The sequence below is a fragment of the Manis javanica genome, chromosome 2 (genome assembly GCF_040802235.1).
Source record: "Manis javanica isolate MJ-LG chromosome 2, MJ_LKY, whole genome shotgun sequence".
NCBI lineage: Eukaryota > Metazoa > Chordata > Mammalia > Pholidota > Manidae > Manis > Manis javanica.
The window spans coordinates 107,087,551-107,108,537 of record NC_133157.1 but is presented as its reverse complement, the minus strand read 5'-3'; the positions used below and the strand labels follow the sequence as shown (position 1 = coordinate 107,108,537).

The 20,987-nt window shown below is 38.8% G+C and overlaps 2 protein-coding genes across 2 annotated transcripts in view; one reads left to right on the top strand and one right to left on the bottom strand.

The window, feature by feature from the left end:
• The window catches only part of LOC108405600 (uncharacterized), a 108,967-nt gene extending 99,964 nt beyond the window's left edge, over positions 1-9,003 (bottom strand). The window contains exon 1 of the mRNA XM_073220178.1: positions 8,794-9,003. Within this exon, the coding sequence (XP_073076279.1) occupies positions 8,794-9,003 (210 nt within the window). The remainder of the gene's footprint in view (positions 1-8,793) is intronic.
• The window catches only part of KIAA1217 (KIAA1217 ortholog), a 622,979-nt gene that overhangs the window by 77,828 nt on the left and 524,164 nt on the right, over positions 1-20,987 (top strand). The gene's annotated exons all lie outside the window — the stretch shown is intronic.

Below are 20,987 nucleotides of genomic sequence, written 5' to 3'. Positions count from 1 at the left end.
GTTACTAAGAAGGGTGAGTGGGAAGAGAGGGAGAACGGGAATAAGGGGCATTATAATTAGCACACATAACATGGTGGGGCATGGGGAAGGCAGTATAGTACAGAGAAGACAAGTAGTGACTCTATAGCATCTTACTATGCTGATGGACAGTGACTGTAATGGGGTATGTGATGGGGACTTGATAATGGGTGGAATCTAGTAACCACAGTGTTGCTCATGCAATTGCATATTAATGATACCAAAATTTTAAAAAATGCATATATGCCTTATCCTGTCCATTTCCCCCTTTTTTTCTGTAATTATCTTTAGATGAGGTCTTTCATGTATCTCATAGTTTAAGCTTACTTTTCTCACTTAAAATTTTGTAGTGAATGTTTTCCCATATCAAAATTCCCATATTCAAAATATTTGGAAGGATCACATTAGAAGGCTTTATATTCCACTATGCAATTTATGTACCATGAGGTACTTAATCATTTCCATATTCTTGTACCTTTATAAACTGCTTTCATTATTGTGGTGTTAACTATTATGCAGTAGTGAACATGCATATAAATACATCTTGATCCAAATACCTAATTCTTTCCCTAGAATAGATTCTAATTAAGAGGTGGAGTTACTGGGTCAAAGATCATGAGTATCTTACTATACAGAATCCAAATTACTTTCTAGAAAGTTGTGCCAATTCACATTCTCCTAGTTAGTGCCAGTCTCATTGTATCTTTATGAGTATGAGTATTATTTTTAAAAATCAAGTAGTAATTGTAGGACATTTCTCTTTGAGGTTTTGTTCCTTTCATTTACTTAAGGCTGAGAATAAAGTTGCTGGTTCCAGTATAATGCAGCTCCCCTGGGAAGCCACACATTCTGCCAAAGCTTTCACAGTATTTCTGTGACTTTTCAGTGACCTCACACTTCATTTAAAAAGGTAAAACACAATTGCCAGGTCATTAGCAAGTACTTTTTTAAAGGAGCTTCCAAAAAGTCTCTCATAGAGATGGCTTGTGAGGTGGTGTTTTATTTGGGTAAGATTGGTGGAGGATGGAATAGTTCACAGAAATGAACAATTTAAGGGCAAGTCTTGAGTTGTGGGAAGAAAGAGAAGATCATCTTGCTCACCAGATGATGTCTTCAGGGCAGGGACCCTCAGTTACTCTTATAATGAGAGGCACTGAGCCGCATAGACTCCAGGCAGGCAGATCAGTGTGAGAACCTGGTTGCTACCATTTTCTGTCTGTACATCCTTAGGTTGGCCTTAACTATACATAAGCACTTAGCATAGCTAAGCATGTACTAGGTTCTCAATAAATGTTAGATATTTTCCAGTACTGTTCATCTCTGTATCCCCAAAAGGACAGCAAGGAGTGGGGATATAATACAATTATGAAATGAATAAGTTGAGTAAGTTATGGAAAAACTAAAAAGCATGGATATGGAAGACACCTCCCAATTTTCTGTTTTATAGAGCTCTCATAATCCTCCATTTCAAAATTGAACCATTTCATATTTGAAACCTTCTTAAGCTGTTATCCACTTAGGCTTCCTTGGTGAGATTTTACTCTGAAATACACCATTATTTGCAGGCTGTCATGTTTCTGTTCTTGCAGGGGTATACATTTTGCTTCAGTTCTGCTATTTTAAATCATTTAGCAGATTACAAAAAGGAAAAAAAATCATTTAGAGTCTGATTTAATCAAGGGGTATAGGATGAAATGTGAAAAATCCAGTGTTGTTATGATCCTTGGCTTTTTGAAGGCTGCAAAAAGGTATAAATTAAATGACCTTTCCGGTCAGGATTTTATGGCTCTGATAAATCCCCCAGGCTTAGCAGTTGTCAGTGAAATACATGCAAAGGGGACTATGAAGATCCTTTCTCTGCAACTATTTTCCAATGAGTAGATGAGATAATGGATTTGATAGGTCCTCCAGAAAAGCAAAGTTTTATAAATCTAAGATGTGATTATTATAATGTAGGTAATAAAAGCACAACAAAAATATGAAGAAGTTAAAATTGAGGCAAAGATTTTTTTAAACCATTTCATAAGATCTTATAGCCAGAGGGATTGTTTGAAGTTTTGTGGTCCAAATCTCTCATTTTTATATATGGAAAAGAATGAAATGACTTTATCAAGATCATATTATTTTAAATCAAAGTCTTGTCACTCTAAATAAAAATATTGAATGGTAACACTTAAAATATAAAATGTTCATAAAAGACTATATTACTTACCTTCACAATGTAAGGCAATATAAACTTACATTCATGTAGTTCATGTATGAGTTTGAGTGCACTTTAAATGCTATTGTCCTATAGTAAATTTAAAAATCTGAAATGAGAAATTTCAGTTATGAAGGTTTCATTGAAATTGATCACTTCAATGTTTTGAAAATGTTTTTGCTGCATAAGCAATGCAAATTTTTAATTTCAGTCTCCATGCTTGAAGTAAGTTAGCCAAACAGCCTCTTCTTTGGAGAACCTTTTGTAAGGAAGGTGTGATCTTCTTTGGAGGCTTGTTTACATTGCAATTAATGAAGGTTAATGAAGTCTGTTAGGAATTCCCTTTTATTTTTTTTTCCTGTGGGTCCCATAGTTAAAGTTAAGCTACTCCCCTTAAGCAAAACTTAGTTCCTGGTAGCCAGCATTCACATTACCTTGATCTACAAAAGTCCTGTGTCCAAGGTATTGAGTGGCATTTTGAATACACAAACATAAGGTTAGAATTTTTGGGTTTTTTTTGCAAATACTACTTTGATCTTTAGGAAGAGCAGTACCCCCACTCACTTTTAAATGATACTGTATTTAAAATGCAGTTCTCCTTCACCCAGCTCTAGATGGAAGGACTGCAGAGTAGGGAGTGAGAAATCTAAACCACATTAGAAAGCTCTAGAAAAACTGCATTTTACCATTGTAATTTGATAGCAAACGGACAACTGAGTGAAGGTTAAAGCTTTTTAATCATTTATCACCTACTGGAGAGACCTAGCCAGGAGGTGGTGAGTCCTGGAAATCGTCTGATGGGGCACTATTCTTTATGCAACAGAGTGGGGCATACACAGAATCTGGAAAAGAAGCTAAAGGCAAAGAAAGGGAAATGGAAAAAAGATGACTTTGCTCTTCTCAGGCTACAGCACACAGTGCTTTCACTGCTGCTGGAAAAACAAGGAGCGCTGCAGAATATGTACTTGATTGACATCATATAATCCTGCATAGTTAGGAAGCAAGATGATTCTCCCCTTGCAAAAAGACAAAATGCTAGTTCTTCCAAAAGCAGCACTCCAAGACTATTTACATAACGCTCACTTTAAATGAGTTGAAGTACTTTTAATTGATACTTAACTGGGAGGCTCTATCACTTTCATTTCACCAACTCTCTCAAAATGGCACGACGAATGCCGCCCATCGGCAGCTGTGAAAGTATGATAAGACAGGATGAGTATACAGGCGATCTCTTCCTCAGAAGAATTCATCCAGAAGAATTGTCAAATTATTTTTAAATGCTCTACTTCCTATTGAAACATCGCAAGAGTAGTTTCGAGCTTTGCCTGCGTGGTGTGACCTTACTGTTTGGTAGTCTTGTGGTAGGATCATGGGCTGCGTTTGAGCTGGGACGTGCCTTAAGAACTGTCTTTTCTAAGTCACTCGCTGTTTTTAAATGAGGTAACAGAGATCCAGAAAAGTTAGGTAACTTGAAGGATATAAAGTAAATTCAAGGGTAAAAGGGGACTTCAGAAATCCAAAACATCGCGGTCACTCATGTAACTGTCGGAAAAGAAGATGGAAGGATGTCTAAAATTTCTTCAGTGTCGACAGCAGGACATTGGCGATGGCAGCAGTGGAGAGACGGAGACGCGTAGTTGAGAGGAGCAGTTCCTGGACTTTGGCTACAGTGTTGAAATAATACCAATCTCATTTTAAGATAATATTTCGGAAGAGTGTTCGGCAGATAGTGGCGGTTTTCTATGTGCAGTATAGGGCCAGGCTTTTGTTCTGAACAGCTATCTGGGAAGGGCTTAAAGGGAGGATTAGGTCCAAAGTGAAAAATATTTTGCATTTACTCAAAACCTACATTCTGAGTAACTCAAATTTTCCAGATTCCCTCTTGGTAGTCTCCCAGCATAAGGGATAGGAAGGAAGAATCAGCAATCTTAATCTCAGTAGTTTGGGTATGGAGACCAAGACCCAGGATGTTCTGTGACAGGGGCAAAAACATGTCTTTTGTTCCAGAGTGTATTTTTCTTGCCTGGTCATGCACTGGTGACCAGAATCCGTGGGGAAAAGCGAAGGCCCTCAGTTGCCTTGGCAATGATTTGGCCTTTGTCAGGTTTTAAGGGAGGAGGAAAGAGGCAGATGAGCTGGGTGGAAGGGGCTGGCTGGACTCCTGAGGAAGGACCCCACTCTTGTGAGCTCTCTTGACAAATGTCATGGCCCGGTGACCTATTTCTTGTCCTATGAGGGATTTCCTAATAATTCTGGGATTATTTTGTTACTATTAGTATCAGTAAGGCAAAAGTTTGACCTTATAATTGCATTATAACAAAGCATTCCATATATACTATATTTACAACAGTTGTCGCTATGCTGGTTCATATTACTTTATCCATATAAATCACAGTATTCTATTTTAATACCTGGATTATTTGCATAATATTAAAGCATTCTTTGAGTTCATTAGGAAAAGGAGTGTAGACTCCTGTAATTCTGTGGAAAAGGATGCTGGTAGCTCCTCATATTTATTATCTCCTTCTTGCCTAGTAACAGGGCCCCTATATTAATGGGGCACACGGCCACCATGATAAACGACTACATCATCCAGGGCTCCTTGCACCCAGTGGGTCCCACTTTACTATGTTCTTATTAAGATGATATAAACAGAACTGTTATGTGAGACATCTAAGACAAAAGGGTGTGCTCTTTCTCCCTTCTACTTCCCAGCTGATTTCAGAGGCGACAGATTAAACTTTAGGAGCAACCTTGAACCCAAGTATAATATGGGAAAGATGTAGAGTGGAAGGAACATGGGCCCAGACCAATCTTGGATCCTCTACTGCTGTGTTTCCTTAGGTGACAGAAAAATTGCCATTGTCATTTAAGCTACTCTTAGTTGGGGATCTCTGGATATATTCAGCTGAATAAAATCCTAAACAATGCACAGCTTAAAATACTATGCAAAACATTTAGCCAATATAGAAAAATCATCAAGCAAAAAAGTTTCGCCAACAGATACACAAAAATTATGATGTCATTGTTAATGGCAATTTGCCTTTGTGGTTTGGAAGGTTTTCTGTCATAATATTGAGTTTCTGAACCACATTTCTTCCTACCTGCTCTAAGGGGAGCTTTGATAGGAAAGCTGAACTAATAGTTCAAGAGCCTAAATTCTTTGCCTTCTGAGTTTTATTGGTGCTGTGCTCTTGAATAAACCATACTGACTGCAGTTTTTCCCTCTGTAAAATAAAAGTTCTGGAGTAAGTCATCTCCATTATTCTTCTAAGCTCGGTAGGCTATAAATTTATGAAATTGCCTCTTTCCTTTTAAAACCACTGAAACTGATTCTTGTCCTATATCGATATGCAAATACATATTAACAAATACCTATTGGAGTGCCTGGTATATGTAGATGATCTCCCAACTTTGCATTATATGGCATATGCATATATGTGCATTATGGAAAGGAGGGCCACAAAGCTTATTTTCAAGGAATTTATGTTCTAATTATAGAGAAAAACTAGGCAAACATCAAGTCATAGGATTCTGCATGACCTGTGTCTCCTGACTCCTAGTTCAATGCTATCTCATCTGGCTCATGTTCCTTCTCTCACAGAACTCCACATACTAAATTGACAGAGGACTACTAGCTATGTGGTTTACAGGGCTCTCATTGAATTCGAGAGATTTTATTTAATGCCACAAAATTCCGTTCTGCCCTGTTATTACCCATCTAAGACTAATCTGTTTGCTACGATAACAGTCCTTCAGCCTCCCTTTAATTAACATGAGCTGTGCTTCATCTTGCTTACAAAGCTACCTGGCGACAACTATTACTAACTGAATGCCCATGTGTTGATGAGTTGGTGGAACAATTAAATTAGAAAAGACTTTACGCAGCAGGTGAGTTTTGATCCAGAGTTCTAGGGAGTTGACAAACATGGGTTGTCAGATAAATGGGGACATTGTCTTAAAGGGGGTGAATGGTGTTTGCAAAGAGTCAGCGGTAAGAATGATCAAGCAGCATGATGCAAAAGGTGGCCAGGTTGACTGAAGTGGGGTGCAGTGGGGAGCTGTGGGGAACAGGACCTGAGAATGTTCCTGCCATTCTTTTTCTGCCCTGCCTCTCTGGTAAGCATGACATACTCCCTTTAAGACCAGTATGTGGAGTATGGAAGGAATTCATGTAGAAGAGAGATAGATGAGGACATTTGGGTGGTGAAAGTCATTTTAAAGATAGAGAGCAAGGAATGGCAAAATTATCGCTCCAAAAATGTATCCTCTTTGTACAAAAGTTGCTGTTTGTATATGTAGGTTTCATGCTTCACTGTGTGCGCCTGTGGTATGGATGAGATAAACTTGCAGTAGGAACTTAGAATTGCCTGACTTCCGAAAGTTAAGTCGGCTGTGACTTTCTGTGAATAAAGTATCTTCATAGGCTTAATTTTCTTGGGTGTGTGTGTGTGTGTGTGTGTGTGTGTGCATGTGTGATATTTAACAGAAAGAGAATAAGCAGGCAGCTGATTTATCACAGTTTGTTTACCTCAGTGTATCATCATTGAAATTACCATAGATGTTAGAAGTAGAAAATGTCATGGTGTTTAGTGTCAACTCTAGTCTCTTCCTGTTGCAGCACAAACCTCCAGACAGTCAGGACAGTTCCTAAGCACTGACTGTCACAGGTACAAAGCTCATGGCAGCATATTTAGGTAATAGGTGGTGGACTGAGTGCGGCAAACTGGCTTGGCCAAGTAAAAAGGAATGCACTCACACTGCAAGTCAGTGTTGGGGCGGGTGTGTGTTTTCTATCAGAAGTCATGGAAGGGGGGCTCCCTCCTGGTCATCCAAGCTTCTGTGCAGTACCAAGTACCAGAAACTTTCCCAAGTACAGAGTCCACATGGAGGAAACCATGGATGCCAAGGGCAGAGACAGGGAGCTGCCACTAGGCAGCAGAGAACCGCCACCCCGGGGGTGCCCAATCAGCCAACCCGAAGCCCACCCAGCAGCCCCATGCTCTCTGTCCTTGTGAAGCTCGATCCACCGGGCAGCACTCACTGGCCCACTTTCCTTCCTTTTGATAGCTCATTTCTTGGATTTCTTGCATTTGCTCTTTCCCATCTACCCACGCATATGCATGAATTGCTCTTCCAACAGTCACATACAGAAACATCACACTGCTATGTTTCCGTACCTAATTAAATCTCTGGTTCTGCCTCTGTTGGTGAGGGAAGCCAGCTACCCAGTGCAGTCATTACTGGAGGCCTCTGTGCCTGAGAGTGGACCCAGTCCTAAGTATTCTGGATTGGGGAGGCGCCTCCAACTCTTCAGACCTCTGTGGTCACACTGATCCATGTTGTTCAGTCCCTATGGTCTATTCCAAGGCAGGAGCCCCTTCTCCCATGGTACACATGTGGGATGGGCACCATTCTCGGTTTCAATCAAGGCCACTGCTCCTGTGTTCAGGCTCCAGCATCCCCGAGCATCCTATGAGACCTCCTGGACAGTAAACAGGAGTGCAGGTGGGCCCCCAAACTTCTCCACTTACTGCTCCAGTCTCTTCTTTTGGTTTCTGGTCATTTTCACCACCTATAGTCAAAGCCAACTCCATCTCTTTGTCTAGTAACAGTTTCTAGAGCCTGAGTAGGATTAATTTGCTGATTTCTGTTTTCAATACACAAATCTAAAATTTTGGTGAGCCCTGAACTCAGAACTCAAGAGTTTGTTCTATCTAGAAGAAGGAGAAAACATTTTTCCAATTTTTTCTAGATCTTATTGTAGCAGGAACTAGAATGTAAATTCATATTTTAATAGATTATCTTGCCACATACATAAAGGAATTTGTGGCAGGTAGGAAGAAAAACAGGAATTTTTGACCATCAGTAGATGGGCAGAATTTTTTACTTGTTTTTATTGTTGATTTGTTTGATATTATTAGGGGTGATAATTTCTTAGGGTCAGTTTCTTAAGGTCAGTGTGGCTAATGAGTTAAGCCAATAGGCAGAATGAATTGGTCAGTTCTGCATCTCTGATCTACCAACCACCTTGCTGTTTATCAATTTGGGTTAATTATTCTTCCATTCTTGTCATGTGAAGGAGGAGAGCATGTTCCTTTGAATACTTAAAGATGCAAAATGTTTTGCTTCAGTCTCTTACAAGGATGGAGAGATATTTAGAAAAAGCCAAACAAGACAGTTTTTCCCATTGGGGGGAGTATTAGGGGAAGAGAATGACTTAAGTTTTGACAGTAAGGATGTGTGCTTACATAGAAGAGGTCCCTCTAGATTACTATGTTTATCCTTTGGCCTGAAAACATGACAGTGATGGGAAAATCAATTAGCATATCCACCATATGTTCTAAGAACCTAAAATAAAAATGAGGGGGCAGTTTTTTATTATTAGTAGTCCCTAACCTATGAAACCTCTCCTCCCCAAATTAAGCAGGGTTAAATATAATGTGCTTAAATGTGTATACTGTATTTGTTTTCTATTGCTGCTACAACAAATTTCCACAAATGTAGTGGCTTAAAACACCCATCTATTGTCTCATAGTTCTGTGGATCAAAAGTCCTGGTACAGCAAGCCTCACCTGGGTCTTCCACTTAGAATCGTAGAAGGGCAAAATCAAGGTGTTGACAGGGCTGTGCTCCTTTCTGGTATTGAGCTCACTCTGGTTGCTGGTAGAATCCAGGTCCTTGTGGTTGTAGGACTGGGGCCCTGTTTCCTTTCTGGCTGTCAGCTGGGGCCCACTGTTAGCCCCTAAAGGCTCTCTCCAGTCCTTGCACATGGCCTCCTCCATCACATCTTGACCCTCTACAGCTCAGAGCCAGCCAGTGCTTTGAAGCCTTCTTGTGTGTAGAATCCCACTGACTTGCTCTTTTGCTGTGACTCTTCTGTCTTTAACTGGAGAAAGTTCTTCACTTTTAAGGGTTCATATAAGTGGATTGGACCCCCTGCTCCCCAGATAATCCAGGATAATCTTCTCTTAAAATCCATAACCTTAACTTGTTCGTTATGCTTCAGAAGATTGGAGACTGACGAGAATTAGACTTGAGATGGATTAATGATTGTACATTGAGCATTGACCCCCCTCTACTGAATTTTATTGTTGTTAACAACCATTTGATCAATAAATATGAGAGATGCCCTCTCAAAAAAAAATCCATAACCTTAATCAAAGTCCCTTTTTGCCATATAATTTAGCATATCCATAGGCTCCAAAGAGTAGGGCATAATCTCATTTATAGGTGAAATCTAAAATTTATAGGTGAAACCTAAAAATCTCATTTATAGGTCAAATCCATAGAACCAGAGAGTGAATGTTGGTGATGAGGGCCTGGGGAAAATGGAGAGAGGTTGGTCAAAGAATACAAACTGTGAGTTATAAAAAAAAATAAGTCCTGAGATCTAACGTATAGCATGGTGACTATGGTTAATAATACTGTATTATATACTTGAAGTTGCCAAGAGAATAGATCTTAAGTTCACACATACAAAAGATGAGGTGATGGGTTTGTTAATTAACTTGATTGTGGTAATGATTTGATAACGTGACATGCACGAAACCAGCATGTTGTATACCTTAAAAATATGCAATTTTTATTTGCCAATTATACCTAAAAAAAAATACTGCGAAAAAATAAACATAGGTAAAGGAGAAACAGGTGTATGCAGATATGTAAATAAAGTTCAGAAGTCTTTGAGGTGAAGGCCAGTTGAAGGTCTTTTGGGAGAGGATAGTTATCAGCCAGAAGAAGCTAGTAGGATGTTAGGATGTACTTGCACAGACTATTCCTAAGACAGCTCCAGGTCACACTTGCTATCCTGGCATTTTCACAGGTGGCACCTTTCACACTCATATAAGTATCCTGATCTAAACATATATAAGTAACCCTGTCTTACTTAATAGGTTCCATCTGGAAAGTACACTGTCATTTTTTGCAGATTTTAACATATCATTTTATCAGAAAATCTGCTCCACATGCTTTGGTTTCAGAATTCTGCAAAATGAATGAAAGACAACAGTGTCACTCAGGTCCCTGAATCAAGTTTCTAATTCCTAAATTCATCTTTTGTTTCTGTTTGTCTCTGACATTCAGTCAGTAAATTCCTTTAATGATATTAGGAAATGGCTGTATCTTTTTTTAAAAACAAATTTCCTTTGTCTTTTTAGTATATCATTGTATAACATAGTTTAAAATGTAATCTTACACTCTTTGGAGAGAGAAAAAGAAAAACATTTAATTTCTTAAATATTAAATCAAAATATTCTTTCTAGTATTTCAGTTTTTCCACCCTGAAATCTCAGCTTTTCCTTGTCATTTGGACCCATTCTAAATGGTTTTAAGTTCTTAGAAGTCATATTAATGTTTGCATGCTAATTAACCTATTGGTAAACACATGTATGTGTAATGGTGATAAGTACAAGAGCAGGTGACAATAGAAAAACTAACTCTGGCTTTAAAGAGACTGCATTTCAGCTGGCTTTTGTTTTTTAAACCACATCTAAAGCTTTTGCCTTATAGTTATCACACTCAGCAGGACTAGTTACTTGATTATGAGATAGTTTCACTATTCATTTAAATAAAATTGATTTTCATGGACTACAGTTTAGATCTGAAAGATCTGTGAACTATTCTGGATTTTGAATGCCATTAGAAAATCATGGATAAAGTAAATAACAAGTTTTCTGTTGATTAAAATGGTGTGTGTTGCCCAGGTCTGGTAACATGGTCAGGTGGTTAAAAAAAAAGCATTCACTTCAGAGTCAGGCAGATGGACCACATGCTGGCTTTGTTCCTTAGCAGTGGTGTGACCTCAGACAAGTTACTCACCCTCTCTGATACTCAATCATTTTATAAGAAAAATAGGAACATCAGTACCAACCTGAGTGGGGGTTTGATTCAGATTAAATGAGATTAGTAAGAAATCCCTAGCACAGTTTCTGATACACAGGCAGAGTTAAAAAAATTACTTGTTACCACCTCCTTGCATCTTGGTCTGGCTAAGCTAGTACACTAGTATATTAACCTCATCCTCATCATCCAACTTGAAACTGAACCCTAGTTCTGTGATGAAAAATTGGTCTATTAGGTTTAATATTCTTTTATTATTGTCTTACTACATTGAATTTTTTTTTAGGTACACCTTCAGGGTCTACTAAAATAAATTTAAGTATTTTATATGATCATTTGCTTTTTAAAAATGATTGGATATTTGAAGTTATATAACATGGCCAGAAGAATAAAATTTTATTTATATTAGATTTGTCATTTCAGTAGCGTGTGTTCTTTGTTGAAAGGTCTTACTACGAAGAGCTTAATGTTAGTCATTCTTCTCAAGAGTAGCAAAAATTTCCTTGTCTGTCTTTTGGAATAAAATAAATTAGCTCTGATTGGTGACTGGGGAGGAGGGCCATAGTCCCTCTGCGGTTCCTTTGGTCCCTCCTTCTTGATTCTTTTGAGATGCCCTTGTCCATGGTGCTGACCGCCAGAGAGGCTGTGCTCAAGTTTAAGTATTTAATGATCCAGGGGTTTCTTCCACACCAGGCACGTAAAGAGCATCCTTTGGCTGTAGCTGCTGTCTTCTGTGTTGGGCCTGTTGTCATTTTAAAGCTCTTCTTAAACTTCCCAAATGCTCAGAGTTCCAACTTGTCTCTGGTTACTATTTTTTAAACACTCCTATCCAGTGTCTTGTTTCATGCTGTGGTTGAAGAGTTTTGAGCTGTTTCTTGACCCAACTCACTCATGGTTGTGGACAGTCAAGTCCCCTGTTATGGTATCCTCATTCATTCATTCCACAAACTTTTACTGCTCCCTTCCGATTTAGGAAAATCTCAGTCTTCCTCATGTGTTTCTCCATTACTCTCACACTGTCACATTCACAACACTTCTGACTGCAAGTCACCTCTGCTTCTGAGTGACCAGCTATAGATCCCAGGTTCCAAAGAACTCCCTCCATCAATTTGCTAGAGTGGCTCACAGACCTCAGGAAAGCAATGTACTTAGTAGATTACTGGTTTATTATAAAAGAATATAACTCAGGAATAGCCAGATGGAACCAGATGCACAGGGCATGATACAGGGAAGGGGTGGGGAGCTTCCGTGCCCAGTCTCAAAGCCTCCACATGTTCACCAATGTGGAAACTCTCCAAACCCTCTCCTTTTGGGTTTTCATTTATGGAGTCTTTATTACATAGTTGTAATTGATTAACTTCACTGGCCATTGGCAATTGATTAACCTCCAGACCTTCTTTCCTCCTTGGAGATCATGGTGAGACTGGAAGTTCCAAACCTCTAATCACATGGTTGGCCCCTGAGAATCAGTTCCCAACCTTAAGTTACCTAGGGGCTTTTCAAACACCACGTCATTAACCTAATAAAAGATATTTTGATCACTCTTACTGCTTAGGAATTTCCAAGGGTTTTAGGATTGCTGTGCCAGGAATGGGGTAACATGGCAAATACATATAAACTGCAAATATATATTTATTATAAATTGCAATATCACACCTCCTAATTATAGACTCCTATCATGGGCTTTTAGAGAAATAAAGGTGATTATCATTTAGTACTGACTTCAAGAGGTACAAATAGTGTGCTCTGTGAGCCTGCAGCAGTGAGTTAGCTCTGGTTACACAATCACCTGGGGGGCTTTTAAAAATCTCCATGCATGTGCTCAATCCCAGACATATTTAGAAGTTCTAGAGTTGGAGGTCAGGTCAGTATTTCAAGGTCCCCAGGTAATTCCAAAGTACAGACACAGTTGGTAACGGCTGGCCGAAAAATGGGCCTGACACATTCTAATTCTAACTGGCTTTGCAGCAGAGTAGTAATAAAGTCTTATATAGCTTTGTTCCTGTTGATTTCATGCACCTGTCTTCATACTCCACATTGGATTTCAATTGCCACCACTTCAGTGTTGGAAGGGCCTCATGTAAGTAGTATACACTCAACAAACATTTGTTCACCAATGTTGACAACAAACAAATTGATAGGTGAACAAACACTCTTTAAAAATGCCACCCTTTTTAATTGAAGAAAAGCTGACATAATATTATAATAGTTTCAGGTATACAACATAATGATTTGACACTTATATACATTATGAAATGCTCACCAGGTTAAATGTAGTTACCATCTGACACTGTACCAAGGTATTATAATATTATTGACTATATTCCCCATGTTGTGCCTTTGATCATGTGACTTAGTTATTTTGTAATTGGCAGTTTGTACCTCTTAATGCCTTCCACCTATTTTGCCAGTCCCTCTAACCCCCTCTCCTTTGGCAACCACTGATTTGTCCCCTGTATTTATGAGTTTGTTTCTGGGTTATTTATTTATTTGTTCATTTGTTTATTTGTTTAGGTTTTTTGATTCCACATATAGGTAAAATCATATGGTATTTGTCTTTCTGTCTGACTTATTTCACTTAGCTTAATGACCCTCCTCTTAACAACACATTTTTGAGCATCTACTGTGTTTGCGGCTTAATACTAGATGGGGGGGATGGAGCAGCAAGGACATCTTGTCTCTGCCTGGATTCTGTCTGTCCCCCACCCTGTGTTTTCCCCTCCATCAGAGCCATCTGGGGAGCTTATGAACAGACCAGGCTCTTGGCTTCCTCCCTAGCCTTTTACTGAGCCCCGGGGGGTGAAGTCCAGGGATCCTCTCTGTACAGCAAAGCCTAACAATGCTGAGTATCAGCACTTGCAAAGCCATGATGATGGGCCAGTGCAGGACCTGGAGCACTGTGGGTGCCGCTGCTGAGAGTCTGGTTTCTAGGGGACAAGGAGACGTTGCTGCAGAAGCAGTGGCCTCTGAGCAGGGTCTTCAAGGATGCCTATTTACTCACAAAGGGAACGGGAGGGAGAGCCTTTCAAGCAAAAGGGAGACTCGGAGTTAAGTCCCAGAGGCATGTTGAGGAGATTGGAGCCCAACCATGAAGGATCTTTTGGAATTTTAAGTTAATTCACTTTTATTGATTTCCTACAATGTTCTAAGCACTATGCACAAAGGTAAACTGCTCAGGGAACAGGATGTTCCTGGGTCTGGCTCTGAGCTCTTGTTTGGTTTGGCAGAGCGATGCCCTATCAGTGCCAAGCTCTGGGTGCCTCCCAAGAACCCTGAGGCTTCTTGAACCACAGTGTTATGGAGCCACACCCAGTGTGGCAGTCTCTGCAGGAAAGGCACAGTCTGGCCTGTGTATTCAGGCTTACCTCTCCCTGATCCAGTTTGGGCAGGTGGGGTAGGGACTCCCCAGCTCCAAACTTCTGGGGGCTCCAAACTTCAGGAGGCAGAGTCTGTTCTGGGAGGTTGGCTGGTAACATGCTTGTGGTTGTCGTGGCTGGTAATCCTATAAAGTTGGTGGTTCAATTTTACAACATGATTAATGCCAGGCTATCAATATTATGAGTAGAATAGGCTTTGATAGTTTAACCTGGAATCCTAACCACCATTTAGAATGTTTTATGTGGGGGACAGAGTAAACCATGTTCCAAAACCTAAATTTTTTTGAGTAACAATAGCTACTTATTGATTACTTTTTTAAGCACCAGGCCTCAAATGCTCTGAGCTTTACATTTACTTCTGATTACTCATCATCACTCCTGTCGTCAGTCCTCTGAGATTCTGAGATGTGAGGTAGTACTCCGTCTGTTTTGCAGAATATGTGGCCTGTAAATAACAGAGGTGTATATAGCTATTAGAAACTGAGTGTGTAACAACCATGCCAGGCTACTTTTGGAATATGGCTTTTTATTAAGTTGGTGGTTTTCTCTGCCTTCTAATTTTATGTACATATCTCAGTGTCTATAGAGGCTTCAGTGAGTAGAAGATCAAACAGATTGAAAATAAACCAAATGCCCCAAAATAAATAGGAAGAAAAATACTTTCTTCTTTCATCTGTCTTTCTACAATGCTCATTGCTACACACAAATTCTTTCTCCTGAATACTTTTGCTTTAAGAATGCCAGATAAAGGGGTAAGAAAATGTGAAGCTGTTCAACATGGCTGGAATTGCAGCTAAGGTTGAGTTCAGATTATTCTGTTACAAGTTCAGACTCAGTGGCTGTAAGATGATTCTGATTATGCAAAAAAAAAAAAAGGAAAAGTTTAGAAGGTTACGATGAATTCAACTGAGTCATGAAAACAAGTACTGTGATTTGCTAGATATAGTCCTTGATTTTTTTCCTCCTGATATCTAGGCTTCAGGCTTGAGTCATAGTTTATACCTTGCCATTTGATTGTCCAAATACCTGAAGGGAAAGGTGAAGCTATCAGCTTTGTGGGTTCTGTTTGCAGGTGTCATTTCCACAGGAGAAGCATAGAGAATGCTTTGGTGAGAACTTGTAGTTGAAATATACAAAAGGGGGAAACTGCAGAAACAGAATTCCTTCACAGTGATAGAGTTGCAGTAATATTCTGTTATTCTATATTTGCTCCTTATTCCAAAGTTCAATTATTTACTCATTTACAATTTTCTGCATGGCTTGACATTTAAGCCAACTATTCTATGTTTATTCATTAGCTAGTCCAAACATGTTCTCCTTCTCTAAACTATTACTGATTTTTAGAGTCATTTGGTATGATTCAAGTATATCATATTATTTAAATAAGACTCTACTGAGTGCCTTCTAGGTACCAGGTATTCTACTTGTAACCTTTTTTTGCACATGTAGTAATTCCGGGGTACCAAAGGGTTAACAAAGCATTGCATAGCTGTTAAGCATTTCAAAATATTTTTAGTGAAGATATGAAATTGCATGACCTCTTAGTAAAAAGAAATTAATTGAGCTCATGCTGTGAAACTAAATAAATCAGTGGGAAGAAAAATGGTAGGGTTTACTAGTGGAATTAATTAGATCAAGGGATACCTCTACATTGTACTAAGTTGCCTCTATTTGTTTCTGAATGGCTGCTAATGTTTAAATCTCTGGGCTGCAAGACATTTACTCTTTTGCCAACAGTTTCTCTACTCCAGGTGTTACTGGAAAACTAATCAAGTGTAGTAATTGATTTAATGACAGAATAATTCAATAGTTGCAATCTTTGGTAAAATCTCCCTTCTTTATTCTTAAGGTAAATTATCAATTTACAAGTCTTCGCTGAAAAGCAGTTGTCTTTGCTCCCTTAAAAAGAAGAGTTATTTGCACCCAAAGTGTTTTGGGGTAAAATATCCCTTCTGTGAAGCCCTGTGTTTGGGTATAAACACTTCATTGACAACCAAGTCTAAGATGGCAGGACTGTAGGATAATTGTCTGGCTGTTTAAAATTACACGTAATCAAAATGATGCCTCCTTGACAGATGGTCTTGTCCAGGCTGTCTGAGAAGAATTCAGTTGTAGAAGTTTGTGTGCTTGCCTGTTGCTGTGGTAAAGGGCTCAGTGTTTTGCTTTTAAGTGCCTATGCCCTGTTTGAACTGCCCACCTAAGCCCCTGGTACCAGTCTTCTGATGGATGACATGCTCTTCTCCTCATAAGGACATGTGTAGTATGAGGTCTATGTATACACGTATCTACATTTATGTATATAATTACTTATATATGTGTACCTGCTTAACGACCAGAGAAAGTACCAGCTAGACATGAAAAATGCAGATTTCTCGTCAAGGCTAGAAGTCTCCTCAAATGCCCACAGGTGTTGAGAGTGGCATAGAGCTCATGGGGGAAAGAGATAGGGTAGGCAGGAGACATCACTCTGTAGAGGAGACACCATTCTGAGCTGGGCTGGCCCCTGCTTCTAGAGCTCATCTTCCCTACTGATTCCTAATAATGGGCAGCTTCCTTCCAAAAGGCTGGGGACCCTCTTTGATTTCTGCCTGCTCCCCCTGTCTCCCAAATGTCTACACAGCTGCTTTTTCATATCCTCATTTGTGCACTTGAAGAATTTTTATTATAAATGTATATATGGATAATAAAACTTAAGAGCACATAGACCACAATATGGAAAACTGATGTCCCCCTGACTGTACCTTGCTCTTGTGCTCGCCTCCGTAATCATCCCAGGTGATGTACTGGCCCCTCCACCTCTTGTTTTATCAGCCTGAGACAGTATATATTGATTCCCTATTATGAAAGATCTGGACTTTAGCATACTTGCACTATTCCTTCCACTTCTAAAAAGGTTTTATTCTCATTAATGATCCACTTATTAATTGATTTTATAGCTCTAAATAATGTACTTAAATATCTGTTTCTTAATACATCAACCTTAGCCTCTCCTCTAGACTTCTCAACATATCTATAAAATGATGATAATTATAACACTTATAAATAAGACTGTTATGAGGATTAAATGAGAGAATCCATTTAAAGTATTTACCAAGAGTTTGGCATATAGTGAATTCTCAATCAAATGTGGCCAGTATTCTCTGAGTAATCTTCAACATTTAGCACCTTGCTACCCTCTCTAAACATCCGCCCTGGTCACCTGGAGTGTGACTTTTGTATCATCGTGGTGTCCTTTACATTCTCAACTGCAGCTTTTCTTGTTGACATAAAATGATGCTTGCCCTCCCCTGGCTCCTTGGGTCACCCAGTTCATTGATCACCCAGTCTGTTACATTTGAAGACATGCTCCCTGGGCCCTTTGCTTTCCCATTCTAATTTGGACTTTCTAGGTCTGCTGCATAGTCATCACTTTGGTTATCTTATATAAAATGATCAGGGAAGCCCTCTTTGGAAATGATGTTTGAGCAAAAACCTGAACTAGGGAGAGAATTCTAGGCAAAGGAATCAAGTGAAAAAATCTCTGAGGTAGGAGCACCTTTGCTTACTCGGGGCATGGCAGAGGACTGGCATGCTGGAGGGAGTGAGCAATCAGGGTGGAAACCACGGAGGTAATGAGAAGCATTTTGAAGATAAAATTAAATAGACTGGATGTGAAATAAAATAGAAAGGAGTCAAGGACAACACCAGTCATTGTGTTCTAAGCAATTGGAAGGATTGGGTTGTTGTTTACTAAGATGGTGAAGACTTTGGGAAGAGAAGATTTGGGCCATGCGGGATAGAAGGAGATGTGCGAGAAGGGGCAGACAACAAGAGCTGAGTTTTGGAAATATTCATTTAGAATGCCTACAAGAGAGCCATGGGAGATGTGCACTGGGATATTACATATATGCCCTGGAATTTGGGACAGACATCTAATCGGGGAGTTTAAACATGTGGTAATTGGGCAAGGAGATGAGTGATGCATTGGGGGAAAGGAACGTAATCAGAGAAGAGAATAAATAGGGCTGAGGGCCAAGCTCAGGGTTATGAGTACCTTGGGGAGGTGGATGCAGAGGAGCCAGTAAACAAGAGGAGAAGGAAAGCCAGTGAAGGACCAGCAGCAGGACAGAAGCTAAGGGAAGAGAACATTTCAAAAGGAGAGAAGAAAAGAGATGCAAGGACGGTCTAAAAAAAAAAGAAGAGAGCGTGATAAAAGAGGTGGAATGCTAATAATAGGAAAAAGAATCTAAGAGCTGAGAACTGACAGTGGGATTTAGCCAAGTGGAGCTCATTGGTAAACTTCCTAAAAGCTAAGTGATTTTTTTTTATCTCTGAGGAGGGAAGGGGGACCATCCCCACTCCTTAGGGCACTTTTATTCCCAGAGATGACGAACACTCCACCGCCTGCTAGCATCTGCATTAGCACTCAGCAGGGCTTGCTTTAGCCCTTGATGTTTCTGCTCTGTTCCTGGACCAGGGTGATAGTCATTTCTTTAAAAAAAGTTTCATATTTGGCATGCTCTTTTTCATTATGTTAATCTCCATTTTTTTCCTTTGTGTTCTGGAAGATCATCTCAAAAAAATTTTTTTTCATATTATGTTGATTTTTGTGTATTTTTAAGTCTTTTGTCATCCTAATTTTGCAGGCGGATTTTTAACGCTGCCAATACATTTCTGGTTTTATTATTATATCTCTTTTTTTAAATCTAGTATTTTTTCTTCTCTTCCTATGTCTTAAACAACTTACAAATTTTTTCTGTCTTACTACTTTTTTGTCTCACTTCACAGCTTGTTTAAATTTAGGAAACACGTATCCACTTTGCTGACAATCTTTTTGTGAAACTTGAAGTAGACCTCCTGACGCATGCATTTCCTCTCCATCTTAAAGATGACATTTCTGTCCTTTTCAGTTGCAAGATTTTCTTCTGTTGGTTCTAATTTTTCCTGTTAGCTCACCTTTAACAAGAAGGTCATTCTTTAGGTCTGATTTTGCCAAAATACAGGGTGAGTGAATTCCGTTTGGTGTCCCTCTCTGTTCACCTTGTTGTGGTTAAAATTTCTCTTTCACATAATAACAACCTGGATTATTTTATACAGATCTTTTTCTAATTTCCTGCATCTGGGGCTCATTTATATATGGCATGACTGCTGCACTGGCAAAGGATCTTCTGCAATCCCAGCATCTGTTAATGTGAAGAGGAATTTATTCTTAGATTCTCTGATGCATCCTATAGGTCATTCCTTTCCAGAAATAGGGGGAGAAAAAATATCACCTCCCTAGCTTGGACAGCTCCCACAAATTGTTTCTTCTCCTTGTCTTACAATAGATTTTATATCCAAGGGTTGATGCTCCTCCCAACAAATTTGTCTTTTTTCATCCCATCCCCTCCAAAGTGTTTTATTGAAAATGCATGTGTCAGGGGAATTTAGTAACCACAATGTTGCTCATGTGATTGTTTATTAATGATACCATAAAATATATATATATATATATCAAGACCTAGAATTTGGCAATATCAACAAGAGCTGAACACATGCAAGCTGTGTGACCTACCAATTCTAGTCCTAGGTATGTATCCAGCAGACAATTGTAGACATGTTCATCCAAAGACATGTACAAGAATGTTCATAGTAGTACTATCAAAAATAGACCTCAAGTGGAAACTGAAAGGCTCATCATCAATAGAATGGATAAACTGTAATATATTTAAATAATGAAATACAATGCAGTAATGAAAAGGAACAAATGATAACAACATACAACAATATAGATGAATCTCAAAAACATAAAATTGAGCAAAAGAAATCAGGCTCAAAAGGGTACATTCTATATGATTTTGTTTATATAAAATTTAACACCTGAAGAGCCTAATCTATGGAATTAGAAGTCAGGATACTGTTTACCCTCAGGAGCGTGGGTAATGACTGAAAAAGGTTGAAGGGGCTTTTATAGGGCTGGTGATGTTCTCTTTCTTGATTTGGATGTTGGTTAGGCATTTGTATTCACTTGGTGAAAATTCATGCTGGTTTACACTTGTAATTTGTATATTTTTATGTCTCTGTTATACTCAAATAAAAAGTTTTAATATTTCAAAAAAAAAAAAGAAAATGCGTATGTCCAAAAGCATCTGAAAATCTGTGTTTTTCTTAGAAGTTACAGCATATGGTTTAAAAAGTGATAGGGTTAATATAGGGAAAAAAAATGTAGAATGAAGAATTAGTCTTCCTTTTACATTAGTTTCAAATACATCATGTAGTAAAAATTTTAAACATGATTGAACTTCTATGCATCTAAGTTTTTCACCTAACTAGTACATTTTAGATACTTTTTAAATTGATAAAGCTATGTTTATTATGAGTTACAATACATTTTCCTTAATTCTTAAGTATTTACAGATCTTCAATCTGTAAGGACATTCATGGGAATGGACATAATCATTAAGACAATATAAAATATTTAGATTTCCCAGAAAGGAAGCATTCAAGAGAACTGATAATAATCAACTTCCTTCATATTTATTACTCTACACAAGCCAAGTTTTCTCCCTCACTCTCTTTGTTTTTAGAATAGT